Source organism: Amphiura filiformis, chromosome 15, assembly GCF_039555335.1.
Source record: "Amphiura filiformis chromosome 15, Afil_fr2py, whole genome shotgun sequence".
Taxonomy (NCBI): Eukaryota; Metazoa; Echinodermata; class Ophiuroidea; order Amphilepidida; family Amphiuridae; genus Amphiura; species Amphiura filiformis.
In genome coordinates, this window is record NC_092642.1 from 34,168,746 (window position 1) to 34,191,048 (window position 22,303).

Sequence of the window (22,303 nt, forward strand, 5' to 3'; positions counted from 1 at the left end):
TTTAATCTCATTGCCATCCTGGCTGACATATCGACTGCTCAGTACCAGAAGTGGGTAAGTGCAATAGCTGCCCTGGAACATTTGGTAATTTACACACAATGTATTGTATACCCATCTACACATGGCATCTACACATGGCAGCTATTGCACTTAACCACTTAAGTGGCACTGAGTAGTCAGTACTTTTGGTTGCCTGACATCAAATGCTGCTTGTCCCACGCTGTTGGGCAGCATATTCTGCAAGACTTTTACCTTAATTTCATGACAAACCATTGGTCAGGCAAAGTAATGATTATTGATTCTCACCTGGTGGCATGACGTCTTCTGTGAGACGAGATGCAGCGATAGGAGCGATAGTGTTACAGTGGATGTCGTACTTGACCCCTTCCTTTGCTAAGGTATTGGAAAGTCCCACCATGCCCAACTTGGCTGTGCGATGATAAGGAATATGTAAGAAAATGAGATTGACATAAATTACACATGAACACAAAATATTTCTTGTATAGCACCAAATTTCTTCAAATTAAGTACTGTGTTGCTATGTATAGTTGTATACAGTCCGTAACACTACCATTTATTTTTCACTCAGGTATACCTTAAACAAAGACATGTACATCCATATCAAAACGATGCACTTGTCGGCTTCTACATGTGTCTCATTTCACATAATAGCTAAGAATGAATACCAGACTCATCTCAAGTGTAGGTTACTTCAAATCAGCCCAAGTCATATGGTTTAAGAAATATAGAGAACATTTCTAAACCATGTTACTTTGGGATGATTTAAAGTGACCTACACTAATTGTGGTGAGTCTGGTATTCATTCCTAGCCATTATGTGAAATGAGACACATGTAGCAGCCGACAAGTGCATCGTTTTGATATGGATGTAATTTTTGACCTGGGTCGACATGTGACTCATTCCCCTTGATCATGTCACATATTTGTCTTTGTGTAGGATATACAGGGGTGAATACAACTGGTACATTAATTCTTTTGTGCACTGTATATATCAGAATCTGTTCAATTGGCAGGACTGTACTTTACAGTATACATGTACCATTGTACAATGTACATGTACCTACACTGTTAAAAACTGTCTCCTCAAATAGATGGGTGTACATTGCATGTATATTGGTGTATGATATGAGTTACTAGTGCAAAGACTCAAACATTTATACAGCTTACAGAATAAATCTACAAATAGAAAAATAGAAAATTTTTGTGCAAGGTTAATTTTGTACAGTTTTTCACATTGGATACCCCAATTAAAGCAATAATAAGTGATTTGCTATAGATTCTTATTTAAATGGTAGTTTTCATTGATCACATTGTCCCCTTTTATTTACAAGCCAAACAAATGAGGTAAAAGCAAATTGCCATTTCTTGCCATCGCCTACAGTGCATGCATGTATTATTCAGCGGAGATTCAAGCAACTGGGATGTATAAATAAGACGTAAGATGAATAGCGACATGCACACAGTTTATACGTCACTGAGCCATCATTCGATCGGTGAACTTGGAATGAAACCGGAGATCTCCAGATTTAATATAAAAATTTCACTTTGACTGTAATTACAGCACTTCAGGCTTAGTCTTTTATGCTGTATTTTATTTCAACATTGGGCATTACAATCATGCTAAAAGTAAAAATTCAAGAAAAATTGTGGGGGTCGCTTTGGAGCAAATCATTTATTATGGCTTTAAGGGATCTAAAATGAGCGTTTTTTGCATTTCGACAGTATTTTTTGTGGGACATGAGAGCACCTCAGACCTATCGAATTGCATTCTGAATACTGAAGCATGTCTTTCTGATATCAAATAATTTCAATTTTTTGAAAATCACAATATAATACAAATTTTATGACAAATCATTAAAAATTTTCACATTTTTGATATATAACAGTCCTCGAAGTAAATTATATAAATCTAATGACATATTCTTAAAGTGTATGTAGCAGGGAGGAAAAGCCGACGGTCAATTGAAAATTTTGACCTTTCATATTGAAGATATGGATTTTTTTCCCCAAAAGACCTAATTGTTTTTGGTGTTTTAGGAAAAAAATCCATATCTTCAATACGAAAGGTCAAAATTTTGAATTGATCGTCGGCTTTTCATCCCACCTACATACACTTTAAGTATAAATCATCAGATTTATAAAGTTTACTTCGAGTACTGCTAAATATCAAAAATATCAATTTTTAATGATTTGCCATAAAATGTGTATTAAATTGCTAATTTCAAAAAACAAAATTATTTGATATCAGAATGACATTCTTCGTATTCAGAATGCAACTCGATGTCTGATGTGCTCTAATGTCCCACAATAAATACTGTCCAAACGTTCATACCCCAGCCCTTAAGAATAAAGAAAGAATAAAGAATTTCTTGTTCAGTTTGTATACATTTCAGAGACATGAAGAAAGATTTCCATCATTCAAGCCAGTACCTACCTGCGCTGTAATTGGCTTGTCCAAAGTTACCATAGAGACCAGCTGCAGATGATGTCATGATGATGCGGCCATAACTGTTCTTTTTCATATGTGGCCATGCTGCTCTGGTCACCATGAAGGAGCCTCGTAGATGCACTCGATGAATGAGGTCTGAAAACAGAAATTTATTTAGGATTACCTCATTTTGGGATACTACCAACGGCCATGGCAACCGTCGTATTCCTTTTATGGTTTGCTTTGCAAAAGTAAATTCACACATACAGCAGACAATCATACACGCAGCTGGTAATGGACATACGATTGTCTGCCGCTGAGTCATCCAATGTCAAGTAAATGATTATGAACAGAGTTCCGCAGACTGACACTTACAAATATGCATTTTACACTTAGTTATCTGCCATAAGTCAAAAGAAAGAGAAATTGGCAATTTATTATTAGTCACTTGTGTCCTTCACAAACCACAAGACCTCAGCTTGCTTTATGCTTTGTTACCGGTCAAATTGACACAAATCGTTTACTTGACATGTATGCATCAGCAACAGATGGAGATGGCTAAGTAGCAAATATTCTGCAACGTTTCTCTAGCAAGATGCATGAGTTCCACAGGGATCCATCATTGCCCCTCTTCTGTTCTTCACATTTATAAACAACATGGCCTGCTTCAATTCACCTGCCTGCTAAACATATAGAGTAGATTTGAGTAGTAAATACTCTATTATAAGAAATTTTGTTAGCTAGGCTAGCTTCTGTAACCCCAATTAGTATTAGTATGAAATTTTCTTTTCTAAATCAAAATTATCAACTTACCCCAGTCCAAATCACTAATCCGAGCAAAAGATCGGTCTCGAAGAATGCCAGCATTGTTGATAACAATATCTGTAAAAAAAAATAAAGGAAAACAGATAGCAGAAATGACCGATAAATTTCTATGTCATTATTTTTACAACTTCAACTCTAGTTTACAAAGTGGATTAGCTAAACTTCCCTGCCAAAGAAAGACACGCAATATAATTTTTCACCAGGGATGCAAGTGGGTTAAGTGGATTTACTTCCACCCTTGGACAGGTGGCTGAGTGCTTGTGTACGGTATTCAACATTTATGGGGGGCTCTTCCGGGAACACGATATGGCAGGGGTAAAAAATAAATCAATAAATAAATGTTATTTATATAGCACTTTATGCTGAAGACATTTATTCCGCTGTCATTAGAATATGTCGGAACCACGTAAAGAGGTAAAGGAGCATCACCACTGTAAAAACTGTTTTGCTCTTTTATGCTAAAATATCTTTTTGCAAATTCCATGTATGCTACAAATCACATTACTCAACATGTTAGGGTGTGCTATAGACATGCGATTTGAATGGGATATTCCAGTTGAAATCCATACACGCCCTGTGAAAAACATGACCTTACATGTAATCTCCCACACAGGAGGTATAAATTTCAAATAAGAGTCACCCATCCAGGTTGCCCCATTTGAAATTTACACTCCCTGTGTGGAAGATGAAGGTCATGTCTTTCATAGGGGGTGTATGGATTTCAACTGGAATAGTCCAATAACATTCTTGCGATGTCCAAGTATGCTCTTTACATAGTCATGCACATGATTCATGGTCATTTTAGGCACATGAAGGTGTGCAATCGCACTACTCAAAAAAGCAAGGCCTGCATGTCTCACGAGACAGTCTGTAACATGCCTCACCACATTCAAATTTTTAAAAAGTAAATGTTGACATTCATGCATTTATACAGCACCTTTCACATGTATCAAAACACATTTATTCTGCTGTCGTTAGAATATGTCAGCTGCCATACAATACCCAAGGCATGCTCATACCTTTGGGTGGTGCTCACTGGACAATATTCCTAACAGCTCTCCATTTCACTCCTGGGTAGAGAGAGGCAAGTGAGGTAAAGTACCTTGCCAAAGTGCACTTACCTATGCGTCCAAAATTATCCAAAGCTGTCTGCACCACTTTGTCACCATCTTCTACTGAATCTGAAAATCACAGAAAGACAATTTTGTATCATAAACTAATATGACCTCTTATTCAAGTTGTCATCTGCACATGGTTTTATCAAACCGGGCTGTTCTTAAGTGCAAAATATAAACTACAGAATTAAGGCTTTATTCTTTTTGCCAGTACCTGGAATCTGAAAGGTTTTACACTATAAGAGTCTAAACTTTTTTCACCCTGATGTGTCAGTGACGTAAACTTGTTTAGGCGCCTGTTTCAAGCTCAGATATGGTGTCTTTAAGCGTGGTCATGTGTATGCCAGCACCTTGAATATGCGCTCATTAAAATGCGCACTGACATCACTGCCACATCAGGGTGAAAATGGTATTTCTATAAGTGTTTTTTCACCATTCTGTCTTCAATACTTACTATAATTAGCAACTGCTTTGCCACCCTTTGCTCTGATCTCCTCTACTACTTTATCAGCAGCTGAGGAACTTTTGCCATCTCCTTTACGATCACCTCCAAGGTCATTGACTGCCAAGAAGAATCAATAAATAAATGTTACTACAATATTTTTTTGCATGATTCAAAAACTGTGTTATTCCAAGTGATATATATACCCTTGAGAAGATTTTGAAATTCTCACCAAAGCTGACATGAAACAGAGACATTAATTTTCATTGCAGTGCTAGCACTAGATTTGGGAAAATGGAGAAATATACTATACAGCTCAACTGATCATACTTTTCCTACATTCGACCTTGCATGATTTTTGAGTTGACACAGTCATGAATATAACTATAGATACTTGACAGACCATAAGTAGCCCAGTTCTGAACCTTTTCATTGATCATTCATAACAATAGGTATCTGATGGATCAGTGAAGATAAGAAGGGATTATAATATATCCGTAACCTTGATATTATAGTACATCTCGAGGAAAAAGTGCAATGGAAATATTTTCATTTTATGTTTCAAATATCACGCGCATGAAAATTGAGTATTTAACCCAAAATGAAAAATGGAACAATTTATTGGAAATCTGTTTTAACAGATTTTTTGACATCTTTTTCTGCACTGTATTATACCTAAATTAAGAAATTTGATATATATTCAAAGAAAATATACATGTAGGTCATCCAAAAAATGTTGATTTTTACACATTTTGGGGCAAAAAAGGAACAAGAGCACCACTGGTGCTGTAGCTCATTTGTTATGGGTTATGGTCAGGAATACCATGCGTAGCTATGTATAGCCATGCATAGATATGTATAGCCATGCATAGCTATGTATAGCCATGCATAGTTATGTATAGCCATGCATAGCTATGTATAGTCATGCATAGTATAGCCATGCATAGTTATGTATAGCCATGCATAGCTATGTATAGCCATGCATAGCTATGTATAGCCATGCATAGCTATGTATAGCCATGCATAGCTATGTATAGCCATGGATAGCTATGTATGGCCATGTATAGCCATATGTAACCATGTCATGGCCATGTATAGCCATGTATAGCTATGTATACAGGGCTGCCAACTTTGAAAAACACATTTCAGTATTCTCAAAATCACCATAGTGCTGTGATCAAGCACAAATCAGCATTTTGAAAATATACTTACGGTTCTCAAGATATTTATTTATTCAAGGCATTTATTTATTTGTACCTTTTGCTTGTCGAGTATCCTTTGATTTTATTTTGTTTAATACAGTTTTGTTTGTATATTTAATGTCTTGGATGCACCATCGGATAGATGAGTGCCACTGATGTAAAAGCAATTTCCAAATAAAAACTTGAAACTTAAAAACTACAACACTTTCATGGTAAATGGCATGCATAGCTATGTATAGCCATGCATAGCTATGTATAGCCATGCATAGTTATGTATAGTCATGCATAGCTATGTATAGCCATGCATAGCTATGTATAGTATATATGCATAGCTATGTATAGCCATGCATAGCTATGTATAGCCATGCATAGCTATGTATAGCCATGCATAGCTATGTATAGCCATGCATAGCTATGTATAGCCATGGATATAGCTATATGTATGGCCATGTATAGCCATGCATAGCTATGTATAGCCATATGTAACCATGTCATAGCCATGTATAGCCATGTATAACTATGTATACAGGGCTACCAACTTTGAAAAAACACATTTCAGTATTCTCAAACCTCAAAATCACCATAGTGCTGTGATCAAGCACAAATCAGCATTTTGAAAATATACTTGCGGTTCTCAAGATATTTATTTATCCAAGGCATTTATTTATTTGTACCTTTTGCTTGTCGAGTATAGCCATGCATAGCTATGTATAGCCATGCATAGCTATGTATAGCCATGCATAGCTATGTATAGCCATGGGTAGCTATGTATGGCCATGTATAGCCATGCATAGCTATGTATAGCCATATGTAACCATGTCATAGCCATGTATAGCCATATATAGCTATGTATAGCCATGTATAGCCATGTATAACTATGTATACAGGGCTACCAACTTTGAAAAAACACATTTCAGTATTCTCAAACCTCAAAATCACCATAGTGCTGTGATCAAGCACAAATCAGCATTTTGAAAATATACTTGTTGTTCTCAAGATATTTATTTATTCAAGGCATTTATTTATTTGTACCTTTTGCTTGTCGAGTATCCTTTGATTTTATTTTGTTTAATACAGTCTTGTTTGTATATTTAATGTCTTGGATGCACCATCGGATACATGAGTGCCACTGATGTAAAAGCAATTTCCAAATAAAAACTTGAAACTTAAAAACTACAACACTTTCATGGTAAATGAAATAAATAAATAAATAAAATTTTGCACACACATCTAATTTTCCTGACTTCATATTTCAAACAAGTGCTCCCTTCAATCTTCAGAACAGGGAAAGGCCACTAGCCTAGTGTTTACCCACAGCACTTCCCTGTTCAGACTTTCTGTGTGTCTGTTTTGTAGTGTCAGAGAGGGGTTGTCATGGTCCCATATACTGATATACTAGGCCAGTGCCAGTCAAAAGGACATTTCACCTTGATTAAATGTTTACATAACTAATTGGGTCAAGATGTGTGATAAAGTGTAAATGAGTGAGATGTTTGTTCATAGACAGGGTTGCCAACCAACAATTTGGTAGCCCAATTAGTTCAGATTTGGGAGAATTTGAGACACTATTTGCTCATGGCTCGTGCACAGAAGTAAGGGCCTATAGACAGCATAAGCCCAATTGGTGCTAAAAGCAACACTGAAAAGCAGACATTGTAGCCGCACTGAAACAGTAAAGTTCAACAATCTCTTTTACAAATTCGCACAATCAAGGAGTTTGTACAGTGTTTGTAATATGAAAAGCACCACAAACAGTCTACATAGGAGACTATTCCATGAAATTAGGTAAAACTTTCCGTAAGAAAATGCTCCAAAAATGATACTTTCCGTCCGAATTTTTTAGCTAAATAAGTAACAATCATGAACCATCATGCAAAGATCGCCGCCTCAAATTACCAGATCCATTGCTCAAACGATGTAGCAAGAGAAAGAAAAAAACATACAGAAAAATAGATCATGCCTAGAGTTCATTGTGCTAACACAATGAGCTAAAATAAGCAAAAATATCAAAATCTGTTTTAACAGCTTCATTCATCAAGTCATAACAAACGGCCTACATGCTTAATTTCTAATAAAATATTGAAATTGTGAAAAATATAGGTATTTATTGATTTTCATGTTTTTTCTTGCAAATATGCTAATAATATGCAAATTATGCAAAATTTGCAAAATAAAGTTTCTACATAGCATACATCTTTCAAGTGTGATGTTCAAAATGACAGACATCAAAAAGAGATTCGATGAAATGTAAAGGTGTATTAACAATTTTGGCATGGACTGCCTGGTTAGGCAAAGTATGGTAAGTTGAGCTGTACTAAAGTAGAAACAGTTTTCATAAAATAAATAAATAAATGTAGGCAATTTATACAGCACTTTTCATCTGTATCAAAGTGCTTTACATTTATTCTGCTATCATTATGTCAGCTGCCATACAAAGCCAAAGGCATACTCATACCTTTGCGCAGCGCTCAATGGACAAATTCATAACAGCTCCCCATTTCACCTAATCCACTGATTGCAAGGCAGAGCCCATACCGATGCACCACCCTGCCCTAACGTTCATGTGAACTTCATCCTGAAATATATATGCAAACCATGAATAATCTATATGGAAACAATGAAGCAAGAATTTTCTGCAATGTTTTTATTATTTTTTGTTTTTCTGTGAAAGGCTACAGGACAGTTTGGAGCCACAGAAATTCAATTTGATTCTGAAAAACACCACACAAGTATCCAGCTTTGCAGCAGAGTCAATTGCATTTTTTCTTTAAAAAAAAGAAAAAAGAAAATAAAACAGCAACAAACTATGTATACCTACCAACAACTGAAGCACCCCTGGCAGCAAACGCTAGAGCATATTCTCTCCCAAGACCTGAGCAAAAAGGGGAAAAAGGAGCAGGAAATTATATTACTTAAATTTTCTTACAAATTGAAGTATACACCAAATCACTTCTAGCAGATACTAATGTACATATATCTGTGCTTAGAACTAGAAGAGTAGTAATCATGTCTATTCATTAAATTCTTAACTCTTGATTTGTAATTTCAATCATGTTAATTGCCAAAGTTAAAGATGGAAGCCATCACTTGGATGGGTAATAAATATTTTGAGATAACCTAGGAAGTTTTAAAAGCAGTTTTGTATTCTCATTTACTCACATACTTTACTTTGCAGAATATAGTTGGCATTTATCAAGCACAGACTTTGACCTTTGTAGTTTGTACACAGAAAAGTTTAAATCAAATACTGTCTGAATCTAAGTGCCCTGTGAATAAATTTGCTAATTTCCCAGAAGTTTCCACCCCTTGCATCCTTTTAAATAGTCTAGTATAATAGAACAAAGGGTTGTCAATAGGTGGCCTGTGGACCGCACAACAAGTCTTTCAATTTGTGCAAGTGTCCTATTTTATTATGCTTCAGTGGTCATGAACATAATGAAAGGTCGATTCAAAAAAAAAAATTCTGCCCCAATATTCCAAGCTATTGTCTGAAATTGCTCCACGGAGGACTAGACACAATACCGGTTCATATTTTACAAAGAAAATTAAAAGAACAGATGGGTTCACCCTACCCAAGACAGTAGGAAACAAGACCACATCAATTCGGAGTTCAGAGCAGGTAGAGTACTATTTTAGCCCACATGTACGTCTCACATCCTAGTGATCCTACAGTACTATCACTCAAACAAGGAAACCTCATCACCAATTCACTCACCTTGCGATCCTACACCACCAGTTGAAATCAACTCAAAACTTCCCGGAAATAGCTTTGTCATTCCTCAAAACAACATAACTTCATAATAAAAAATTGAAATCCTAGTACATTGTATTACCCATTATTAACAATTTTGTTGGATTAAGGTGGTATTACACCCCTGATATTTGGGACTAATTTTGCATTTTTCTCAAAAAATAATTTACACACTGGTAACAAAAGTTAGGTATATACATGCAGGGGCAAGGAATCCACTTACTTCACTGAAATTTCAGTGATTCAAGACAAGTGGTTCATTATATGTTAAGAAATGAGGTACATTCTAGCGTTACCCAGTGTTCGATTTACCACCTGCACATATGCAGGTGACTTTAATTCTGTGCATTAAACTTTTCAAATGTACAAAAAAATGTACCTGAACAAGTACATGTAGAATTTTAATCGTAAATTACAGTTGGAATCAGAAACATACAATGTGCCACTGAATCAAAGAAGTAATATGAATATAAATGACACCAATTTTTACTTTTCATTTGTAAAAAAGATGATTAGTTTCACAGCACAAACTTCATATTTTATATGGTTTGAATTGTGTGCAAGTTACTTTCACTTTTTGCATGTAGATTTCTATGTTACCTGCACAAAAACGGCAAGAAACTTTTTTCTGGTAAACCTGTTTTCTTATCATAAATAACGTACCGCTTGTCAATGAGTCACTGAAATTCCAGTGTAGTAACTGGATTCCTTGCCCATATACAAAACTTTTGTTACCAGTGTGTTATCATATTTTGAGAAAAATGCAAAAATAGTCACAAATTTATCAAGGCAGTCCTTCGTTTTTAAGGAGCGCAATTGCACTAACGCTCCTTGGCGCTCCTGAATTCTGATCCTTTAGCGCAATTCACTGCGCTCCTTGCCCTGGACGGAGGCACGAGTAAACCAAACCCATCAATACGGCGCAGCGCATTTAACTTCAGCAGCGCATTTCATAATAACCTATGCTACACATACCACGGGCTATTTCTAGTCACTACGATATATTTCTGTATCAGTTTTGGTCCAAAACGTGGTCAGCAACAGGTGCAAAAACATGCACAAACTCGGCCAATTTCTAGCAAATTTTCGTACTTCCGGGGTCCAGACTTCTTAAATTAATGTGTTGTTGATGGCGCTAAAACATGTGGTGCCACAATAATACAAAAAAAAAATTATCATTTCGATTATTGCCTTTAAAATTGCTTTTATTCAACGTACATGTAACAATAATATTAATAAAAGAAACATAAATTATTTATGATAAAATAAACTTAAAACATTAAAAACTGAATATTTTCAGGTTGTGATAAATATGTAAGTTAAATAAACATTAACCGCATGTTGTCAACTGGTCCAAAGTGTGAATTTCATCAACCAGGCCGCCGGCTAGGATTTCCCCATCAAACCATCGTTACGGAAAGCATATACACAAAGTGCAAGATTTCCTGACGTTGCATTTACAAATATTGCAGAATTTACTTCAAAATTTTGGGGCTTTTATTATTTAAAAAAATATTTTTATTTTTATAAATGGAAATTTCTAATTTTCATCATCAACTAATGATTAAATTTCGAAGTTTTATCTGCGTCCACATACAATAAATGCATGGATGCAAAACGATCTGCCTTCATGTTCAATTGGGAGCACAAATTGAGCTCCTCAGTTCTACCAGGAGTGTAATTTTAAGTGCTCAAAGTTGCTCTCCTGAACAATAAGCCAAATTGGCATTGGAAGTTTGCAATGCATTGTAGGACAGTTTTTGGACACTTTGTCCTTTGACCTTTCAGAAAATTCAGAAATATTGGGTTTTTGTACGTATAAAATATAATCTAAATTGTTTTACAATAATTAAAACAAATTATATAAAAAATATTAGTATTTTATAAATAAATTATTTAGTATTTTTAATGATCAACATTATGACAATAATAAGAAAATTAATAATAATTACGTCAATTTTCCCGATATGTCAGAGGTGTCAGAGTGTCCCAAAACTGCTCTCAAAAACCGGAAGTTAGAATGGCGATTGGGCTTATTCCAGGAGAGCAATTAATTGAGCTCCACTGATTTATTTAAACGAAGGACTGTCAAGGGGTGTAGTACCACCTTATTGCCAATAACAAGTAAATTTTTAAACCGCTGTATCTAGAAAGTACGAGCAGAACGAATGTCACACATAGACCAAAATGCCAGATCTCCGTTCCACAGATCCAAGAACACCATCACGCATGCGTATGACCCTTGAAAATGGTCTATTTTATCAAAAATACATTGTGGCTTCCGGGGGTATATATGTACATGTAGGTATGCCAGGTGAATTTAAATTTGCCATCAAAATGCATCATTTTATATAAATCAAATTAAAGCCCTTGAGTAAAGATCGACTTTCATCAAAAAGATTTTGCTAGCAAAATTCCCCAAAACAGCATTTATACAGGGGTGTTTCTAGATCTTAGTCTCATGATGATAGCAGCTTTTTTTAATGGAACTGCTATCAAAATCCCTCTAAAATTCCATGTGTGAGTGTCTCATCACCATAAAAAATCATATATTTGGGTCAAGTGAAGTATCTGAACATATTTATGTAGGTTTCCTTGACCGACCTGTTCTTGAAAAAAATTGTAATTTCTATGTAAATATGTCTATGTATTGTGTTTGGTCCCCGGTCTAGGCGAATTTCGCTGACTAGCAAATGTGTTAACTAAAGGTTTGCCTGGCATACCTAATATATGATGTGATGGTTAAATTATATAGATGCACTGTTCAGTAATTTCACTGGTACCGCGGATATACCGGTACGGTAGCAGGGTTCGGTTTTTGCCGGCAAAAACCTGTTTTTGCCGGCAAAGTGGCAAAAACCTGGCAAAAACTGTTTTTGCCAGTTTTTGCCCGGTTTAAACCGCAAAAATGGCAAAAACTGGCAAAAACTCACACATAGTCACTCAAATATTAAAAAGTGACACAGAAAGCTCATAAACAGTAACACACATCTTTCAATCTAATCATTCAACATATTTTTGTCTCATCAAGTCCTTAAAATGAAAAAGTTTTGAATTTGATACATGCCACATTTCGATTAAATGCACTTGAGCAATGACAACGCATGCCTTTAATTTCTTAATATATTGCTTATAATTACAAAATCTGGCCTTGTTACACTCGGGAACTTATTTTTGTAACTTAAAAATTTGTTTTGAGATGAAAAATTGAACTATAAATCACTTTTTTAGTTTTTGCCATTTTTGCCGGCAAAAACTGGCAAAAACTGTTTTTGCCAAGTGGTTAAAACCGCGGTTTTTTCCACCTGCGGCAAAACCCTGCGAACCCTGTACGGTAGTCAATGGTAGTACACTGACTAACACTACTAGTAACAGACAATGTCAGTCAGTACCGGTATGACTGATAGAGTGATAGTCCGAGGTGCTCTGACGATAACACTCCGATCGCCAGCCCAGGGCCAGGCAATCTACGTTTAGTAGGCCAGTGGACAACGAAACCGCTATGTGAATGAGCTATATGACTGATTTAGTGTTGTGGCAAATGTTAGGTACATGCTACATGTAGGTGAATTCAAATTTGCCATCAAACTGCATCATTTTACATATCAAATTAAAGCCCTTGAGTAAAGAAAGCCAAAACTGAAAACATTTTTGTCATAGCACTTTCCGTAACAAAGTTACATCTTGTCAAAGATTGACTTTCATCAAAAAGATTCTAGATCTTAGTCTCATGGCAATAGCACTGCTATCAAAATCCCTCTAAAATTCCCTGTGCGACTTGATTATCAGTGTATCACCATAAAAAATCATATATTTGGGTCAAGTGAAGTATAGAAAACATATTTATGTAGGTTTCCTTCACCGACCTATTCTCGAAAAAAATTCAAATTTCTAATTCTATGTAATATGCATTGTGTTTGGGCCCCGGTCTCGGCGAATTTCGCTGACTAGCAAATGTGTTAACTTAGGTTTGCCTGGGATACCTACAAATGTGGTACCCAGTTGAATATAATTTAGAACCATTCCTGGAGTGCCAGTACTAAGAAATATTCGTTAACAGGGCTGAAACAATGCAACAATTTCTATGTAATTTCACAACATCCTCACAGAGTACCATCTAGGAGGCAGCCTTTTGACCACTGTATCTGAACAGCCATACTTGGGCCTCACCTTGTCTTCAAACCTGTCTTATCAAACCCACATCACCAATGTCACCCGGAAAGCAAATAGAATATTAGGTCGCATGTCACAAATAGGTCACCCAAAAATGGAGCAGCCGTAACATGAAAACGCTTTCTTCACACTTCAAGTTAGGTTTATTCTAAAAGTATAATACCTATTGTGGAAAGTTTGGTGTCATTTTGTAGATATTTATGTTCTTTTTCAAATACAAAAAACCCCAAGTCAATTGGACAAGTACTTTGAGATTTATTCCTCAATATGTAAGATGTGTCAATGGAGCAGCCGGTTCGGGAGAGCCGGTTCGGGAGAGCCCCATAGGGTTATACACAAAATTGTGAAAATATGGCAAACTTCAAACCTTTGTATCTTGAAAAGTACAACTAGAATGGACCTCAAATTGCACATATATCATCCTGGATTGTAGATCTACCTCATAGTATATCAACTGTAACAAAAGATGTAACCAATTAATTGCCTGATTAAATGCTAATTAAGACAGTTTTCCCTATATGTTACTGTACAAAGTGTGCATACTATGCTCCGACATTTCTAAATGGACTATCTCTTGCCCGAGTCACCCTGCTTATTCAAAAGAACACATATTTTTAAGGAAATTTGATGAGGAATTCAATTATGCTATTAGTTTTAGTGCCAGAAATGGAGGAAAAAAGTTTTGATTGAAAAATGTCATAAAAATTGTGAAATTATTTTATAATTTTGACCACCCTGTATGTTTAGCATAAAGGGATACTAAACTCTTTTTCCTAATTTGTTTGAAGGACCCATGCAATGTCTTTCTGAATCCATATTTATTTTGAACTACATAGCTTTCAGAAAAGGAAAAATATGGGGTTCACCATGACAAGAAAGATGCTAATTTTGTTGTTGTTCCACCCTGTATATTTCTCACCCACCCTGTATTATGATGTTATGCTTTGTTGATTTGGCATCCTTGTAATATAAGCTTTCCAGAAATATATACTTATAATGGTCTAAAATGTATTCATTAAAAGTTGTGTTGAATTGAATCAAAATTGGTGATATTTTTCTCATTTTACATCATGTTACACAAAAGATGACCAATTCATGACATGCGACCATTAGGTCTCCTCCGTCGTAACCTTCGTGGCTGCTCGCAGAAGATCCGTCAGCAAGCATATATCTCACTGGTTCGTCCACATCTGGAGTATAGTAGTGCCGTGTGGAGCCCGTACATCAAGAAAGATGTGACGCGGATTGAAATGGTTCAACGCCGGGGTGCAAGGTTCACTCTCGAAAGATACCAACGTCGAGATAGTGTGTCGGCCATGCTGGAAGAACTTCAATGGGACACCCTCGAGAAGCGACGCCAGGCAGCAAGCCTCATCTTGATGTACAAGATCCGTTCACAGCTGGTTGCCATCAATCCAGAGCACTACCTCACTCCAATGTCAACAACCTACACCAGATACTTCCATCCAAATAAATTCCTGATTATTCCAGCACGCATCCAACTTTATCAGAACTCATACTTTCCTCGCACAGTTATTTGGTGGAATGCCCTCCCCGCATCAATCTTGACCGCCCCCTCAGTGGAGGTCTTCCGGGGAGCAGTAACAGCCAGCATCTAAGCGGCCACCCTTTTTTACTCGCACGATGATTGTCATCTTGTACATAGCACTGCCTGCACATCTGGTCAATGCACCGCACATGAGCATAGACCTCACCCTTGGCTCTACACCCTGACTTATGGGTTCTGCCTAGTATTTTACGTAGACGTAGACGTAGACGTACCTCAGAACTCTATCATGTGTGATGCCAAATGCAAAGGTGAAGAATTCGGCAACCTTCCCGTTCCTCGGATGTTTACCACCTCACGTTAGGCACAAAATGACAATGTTTTCAACCTAAAAATAATACCTACCACCTCCTGCTCCAGTAACAAGCACCACCCGTCCATTGAATCGAAGATCAGAAGACGACATCTTCACAGAATTCGCTGATTTTACTGCAACAAAATCACTCGAAATCCGAACAAACTGCAGCTGTGGTAACCTCAACTACAAATTGTGTATCTCTATTGCGTGTATCAGATGGACATTAAATTTCCTGTACACTTTGCACATGGATCAATCGAGTACAGATAAACGCTTAATGCATTTGGGAAAGAGACGACAAAAGGGGGCGGAACCTGCCCTGGGGAAAAGTTCCTATAAAAGGGAACTTGTAAAACACTGCTATCTACTGAAGATAGCAATGATGACAGGCCCAACTTGAGGGGTAATGGCGCTGTACATGCAGTGTGCAATAATTATACGCCCTTATATAATAGGGGTAGGGTTTTTTTCGGGGACCGAGGGCAAGAATTTTGGGAGAATTTGTTGGCAAGTCTGCGAAGTTGTAAGGGTCATTAGGCCTATACGAAAAGGGTTGAAGTCATTACGGTATAGTAAGTTATCGTAAGCTTTAGGGCACGTTTATGATTAGGGTTAGGGTAATGATTATGATTAGTGGGATAGCATTCAATAGGCTGGGTTGAGGTTCACATGTTAGGATTTAAAGGAGTAGGCCCACATGCTGAGGTTTCATTTATATGGACCATAAATAAGAGCTTATAGGTTATGATTAAGGTGAGGGTTAGGGTTAAGATCAAAATAAGGTTTCGGTTTATAAATGCGTTTTAAGGACGAATAACCCTTTTCTCTTAAATTGCCCGATTGAATATTCGGGCCAACTTGATAGGGACAAATCGTTTTCAGTCGAGTGATTTGAATTTTCAATTTTTTTTCAGTCAAAAGGAGTGATTCTCAATCTTTTAACGATTGGAGACAATCTTTTTCGATTGAATTTTCATTGTTTTTCAATGTTTTGAAGACTGGAATTATAGGGACAAATCCTTTCCAATTGAAAAAGGTAGAATAAATGACAGTGAAGGAGTGAACAAGCAAGAAGGAGGGGATATCTTGGCAAGTTATTTTGAGTATTCGCCATAAGATTCATAATTATTATCGCACAGCTATTCACAGGGTGTTTCTGGACCACCCCTAGATTGGTTTCAATCATACATGTCTAACAGACACAGTCGTGTCAACATCGTCGATGACACTTTTTCTGCTGCTGTCTCACTTAACTGTGGGCTGGCTCAAGGACCTGTCATGGGACCATTGTCTTTTATACTTTACCGGTATACCTCTTGGCATGATCATTCGTAAGCACAACCTTTCCTACCATATTACGAGTTTTACGCTGATGATGCTCAGTTATACACCGCTTTTAACCCTAAACAGCCCCAGGATCAAATTGATGCTATAAATCGGCTTCAGAACTGCATCCTTGATCAGGCGCGGATTCAGGGGGCGGCGCCTCTCCCCCCAAAAAAAAAAAAAAGAGGAAAGGAGAGAAGAGAAGAGAAAGAGGAAAAAGGAGAAAAAAAGAAGAGAAAAGGGAGAAAAGGAGAAGGGATGAGGGTTTGGATGACATACCTGGTATGCTATCATACTGCTGATGAGGGTGTGGATGACGTGCTTGGTATGCTATCCCGCAGTGGTGGCGCCAGGGGGGCATTGAGTGCATGGGCAAAGTGAATTTCAGGGGCAGGGGAATCAACCAATTTTGCGCAAAATTGCAGCAAAGAAGTGGAAATTTTCGTAATTTTGGGGTTTTACTGGGGCCAACAGGGGGGAAAGATTTCTGACTGGGGGTATCCCCCCCATGCCCCCGTGGCGCTGCCACTGAAACTACCACGAACACGTGAGCATCGTGACTTCTCTCTAATAAAATGTCATTTTGATTTATGCCGGCAAGTCGGATTTTGTCGGGCAACTTGTGCACGCGCTAAAATTCACGCAAACTACGGCGCGTAAATTACGGCGTAGCCTACTCTCCCAGGAGATCATTATTTTACGCGATATAATACGCGTTGCTACCGTAACGCGCGTAGGCCTACACACGTCCATGGCGACGATTTTGCGGTTTGTTTGTTAGTGAGGAGTTGGAGTGAGTTGCGAGAGTTTTGATCTGTTGCGAGGGATTAGTTTTCTTGATTCTGTTTGACAGATTTTAACCGATTTGCGTTTTAAGTTTTATAATAAGTAGTAGGCTTACAACATCGAGCCTTTGGCAGAGTTGGATCAACAAAATGGTCCATCTCCGACTTTTGATGATGATATTTGCTCCAGCAGTTTTCTTGCTGAGTGCAGCAGTTGTGCGAGTAGAAGGCCGCACAGTTACCGGTGAGATCGACACGAAGTTGGTGAGTATGCAATCTGAAATCTCTAACTTGTTTTTTTTTTAATTACATAAACCTTTTTACTATATAGTTAGGCATATGAAGGTGTCAATCATAAAAATTATGCTGATCATATTCGCATATAATTATGATAATTTTTTAGCGGAATGAATAACCAGCTTGTTTTCCGGCCTCGTTGCATTGGCATTAGACTGGCCCCCAGTCTCGGTTCGGTTCCATCTCTGGATAATGTAACAATAAATAATTACGTAATGCCCTATGAAAAAAAAATGCCAACTCCCCCCCTTATTTTCTTCAATGCCAAAACCCATTCCTCTTCATCCACAAATCGACGCCACTAATTACACCCACCCCCGCACCCACCACAGTCAACCATGCAGCAATATAGAAATATACTCGTATTATAAGTGAACGCGAAAGTCCATTGAGCGCTGATTCGTTGATTTTTAATGCTATGTAATCTACATTACCAGTCGTTCTCCACGGACCCGAGGGAGGGTCTACATTGGCATAAGCCTAAATGATGCCCAAAAAGTTATTCAAGCACGGGCCGACTTTTTTACTAACTACAGAAATAAACGCACGTTGCAAAAAGTTTAAGAAACTAAGGTTTTGGGGGTTTTCACGTTATAGTTTTTACAATAGGACCTAATTCTAAGCAATTCTATATTCACAAGTCAGTCTAAATCCTATGTATTTTCAAAGATGTAGGCCTAGGTCTTTTCTTGGTCGAGCGTAGACCTACATATGCAACATGCAGATGAGTCTTTAATTTGGTGTTAATCATCCATGCATCCGAGATATGTGGGGAACATTGAAATATCAATCTGAGATCATAGGTCATACTGAGGGAAGTTTTGAAACTTGCCCAAACGGGCTGTCGAAGGTAAGTTATGGGCCAATTGTTAAAATTTTCCCTTTTGGGCTTTAAACTTTCTAGATCAGTAGGCCTAATTCATTGTTTCAATAGTTGAGGTCAAATGTCATGCAGATGTCATCAAAATCAAAAGCCACCACATAACATTCGTGGCTCTGTGGCCACCGCAGCTCTAGTTATTATTGTAACACCTTTGTTGTTGATCATGATTATAGGCCTGTCAAATCTTAGCACTTGTTCATTTTAGCCAGTATAGATCTGGGTAATGTGAGTTGGTAGCCCTATGCTATGCTATTGGCCCTAGATAATTTGACATGTTTACGCCTATTTTTGAAAGAATTCAAACTTTTTTTCCAAGCCATTTGATTCCTAAGGGACTGTTCACAAACACTTGTAAGGGGGGTCTTTAAAATATTACCTTAATTTTTCTATTTAGAACATGAGTTTACACTGTTTTCTATATATAGGGTTGACGTTCATTTTTCATGGCGGGGGGGGGGGGGGGGGGCTGAAAATAATCTTAGGTCCGAAAGGGGGCCCTTGAAAAAGCATGTGCATTTTCCCTTTTGCATCAGGCCCCCTGTTAGTGTTAGGGAGTGTTTGTGAACGGTCCCTACTGATATTGAAATAGGGTATATGCCGAATTAGATTGTGAACCCAAATTTCTTAGTTTTTCCCCTGCTTTATTTTCAACTATCCAAACACTTTACTTCAACCAATCCTACACACAGATAACATGGCGATATTGGCCCGTCCGATGGTGGCCAAATTTATGTTCAATAATGGCCCAATCTCATTTGCTCATGGGCCCAAGATTGTTCCAAGATTGGGCTTGGGCCAAATATTGGGCCTATATTGGAGTATTGGACCAATTTAGGCTGCCACTGTGATGCCAATAATTATAAAGATGAATGGTAAGCCAAGATTGGCCCAATATGGACAACAAAATAATGTCGATGCCAAGATTGGCGTTCGAAAACCAACGTTGGGCCAAGATATGCATGTTATCTGGGTAATAGTACCCCCTCCCTTGGGTAGGCCTAAAAACGTAGTAGAGTGTATGGGCCTATCAGTGGCATAGCATGGGTCATCATATGGGGGGTAGGCCTACCTGCAATGATTGGGGGCATCTGTTCTAATTTGGGGCACAAGCCGGTTTTTTGCGCAATTTTCTAAATTTTGCAATATATTGGGGCCACGTGCCCCTATATGACACTACGCCACTGGACTTTACCACCCCTGAAATTTTATTTGCTGTTTTTGTCTTTCCACAGGACACCTTTTACGTGTCACGTTTCGTCTTCGAACCTAGCATCGAGGCGAAATTCTCTTATGAGATAAAATACAAAAAAGTAAGTAAATAATTGTTTTCTTTTTATGTATGATTTATACGTGGCTGCCAGTCTATCTTAGTTGCAATAGGTCAAGATTTTAATCAACCATGTTCTTTTTATTTTCACCTGAAGAGACCAACCCACTTAGCATGCTTAAACTGATTCCATTTATTTATGGCGACACTTCTTTATAATTATGCAAGTGTTTCAGATGCGCAATGCAGTTTTGGTCAATTATTGTCCCGGTATTTTGAACAGGGAAGGGGGAGTTGACCTATCTAATATCGTTACATCACTTTTGAGAGAAGCAAACATTGACTTCACATCATCATCATCATTGCTATATACTTCACAGTTCGTAGATAACAGCGAACCTACGGCTAAGCCTACATCTACCAAATCTGTAGGTGATGGCATCATCGACGTCAATGACCATCGCCAGCATGCCGCCGGTGAAAGTGATAAAACTTCTCGTAAGGTAAGCCTATCACTAAGGGACGTACCATTCTCGAAGGTTTGGGAGTTTGGATCAGGCTGAATTATTTATATTTTTCAGTTCGACTTTCCTAAATGGTTAGGCCTGTGCACCCGTTCATATAGAACTGACTGAAGTGATTGGATCGTATTTAGGTTCATAGTTTGGTAATTAAAAAGTTAACAAATACAATTATGGGCCTAGAATTGATCCCTGCGGAACAGTGAATTCACAGATTGGTATGAAACATTCTATGCTCTGTTGTTAAAATAATATTTTAAAAACCATTTAAAGTTAATTAGGTTGAATAGGGTGCTTCAAACAGCAAGTTATTAAGATTGACAGAGTAAAAAAAAACCACATTGATGCAAACAATCATTTATGTTTATATCTGTAGAATGATTACTATCGTATAGTAATCTATAACGACAACCCAAACCAATGGCCATATATCCGGAAAAACGAGGACAAATTGGTAAGTTGTACTAGATAGATAACACATGCAATGGGCTATTCCATTTAAAATCCACACTACCCCTGTGGAAGATTTTGGAAATATGTAACACAGAGGGAGTATGTTTTTCAAATGTAATTGGTCAGGGTAAATCATTTTGAAACCCATACTCCCTCTGCATCATGGCTTTGTCTATATCTTCCACAACTGGAGAGTATTTCAAATGGAATATGTCCAATATTGTTTATTATATTCAAAACGCATACTTCTTCTGTGGAAGACTAAATCTTCCACAGGGGTTTATAGCAGGGCTGTCAACTCTCACGCATTTGGCTGTGAGTCTCACGCATTGGGTCACTTTCTCACGGTCTCACGCCAATTTATTATATTCAAAACGCATACTTCTGTGGAAGACTAAATCTTCCACAGGGGTTTATAGCAGGGCTGTCAACTCCCACGCATTTGGCTGTGAGTCTCACGCATTGGGTCACTTTCTCACGGTCTCACGCCAATTTATTATATTCAAAACGCATACTTCTGTGGAAGACTAAATCTTCCACAGGGGTTTATAGCAGGGCTGTCAACTCTCACGCATTTGGCTGTGAGTCTCACGCATTGGGTCACTTTCTCACGGTCTCACGCCAATTTATTATATTCAAAACGCATACTTCTGTGGAAGACTAAATCTTCCACAATAGCAGGGCTGTCAACTCTCACGCATTTGGCTGTGAGTCTCACGCATTGGGTCACTTTCTCACGGTCTCACGCCAATTTATTATATTCAAAACGCATACTTCTGTGGAAGACTAAATCTTCCACAGGGGTTTATAGCAGGGCTGTCAACTCTCACGCATTTGGCTGTGAGTCTCACGCATTGGGTCACTTTCTCACGGTCTCACGCCAATTTATTATATTCAAAACGCATACTTCTGTGGAAGACTAAATCTTCCACAATAGCAGGGCTGTCAAC

General features: G+C 37.7%; 1 protein-coding gene across 5 annotated transcripts in view; it reads right to left on the reverse strand.

Moving 5' to 3' along the window:
* The window catches only part of LOC140171549 (peroxisomal multifunctional enzyme type 2-like), a 50,533-nt gene extending 34,530 nt beyond the window's left edge, over nucleotides 1-16,003 (reverse strand). For all 5 annotated transcript variants that reach the window (XM_072194823.1, XM_072194822.1, XM_072194821.1 and 2 more), the window contains exons 1-7: nucleotides 15,869-16,003; nucleotides 8,851-8,904; nucleotides 4,843-4,950; nucleotides 4,395-4,454; nucleotides 3,262-3,330; nucleotides 2,455-2,604; nucleotides 307-429 (exon numbers count right to left, since the gene is read on the reverse strand). In XM_072194823.1, coding sequence (XP_072050924.1) covers nucleotides 307-429; nucleotides 2,455-2,604; nucleotides 3,262-3,330; nucleotides 4,395-4,454; nucleotides 4,843-4,950; nucleotides 8,851-8,904; nucleotides 15,869-15,929 — 625 coding nt within the window. In that variant the 5' untranslated portion in view covers nucleotides 15,930-16,003. The remainder of the gene's footprint in view (nucleotides 1-306; nucleotides 430-2,454; nucleotides 2,605-3,261; nucleotides 3,331-4,394; nucleotides 4,455-4,842; nucleotides 4,951-8,850; nucleotides 8,905-15,868) is intronic.
* Nucleotides 16,004-22,303: the final 6,300 nt, after the last annotated feature.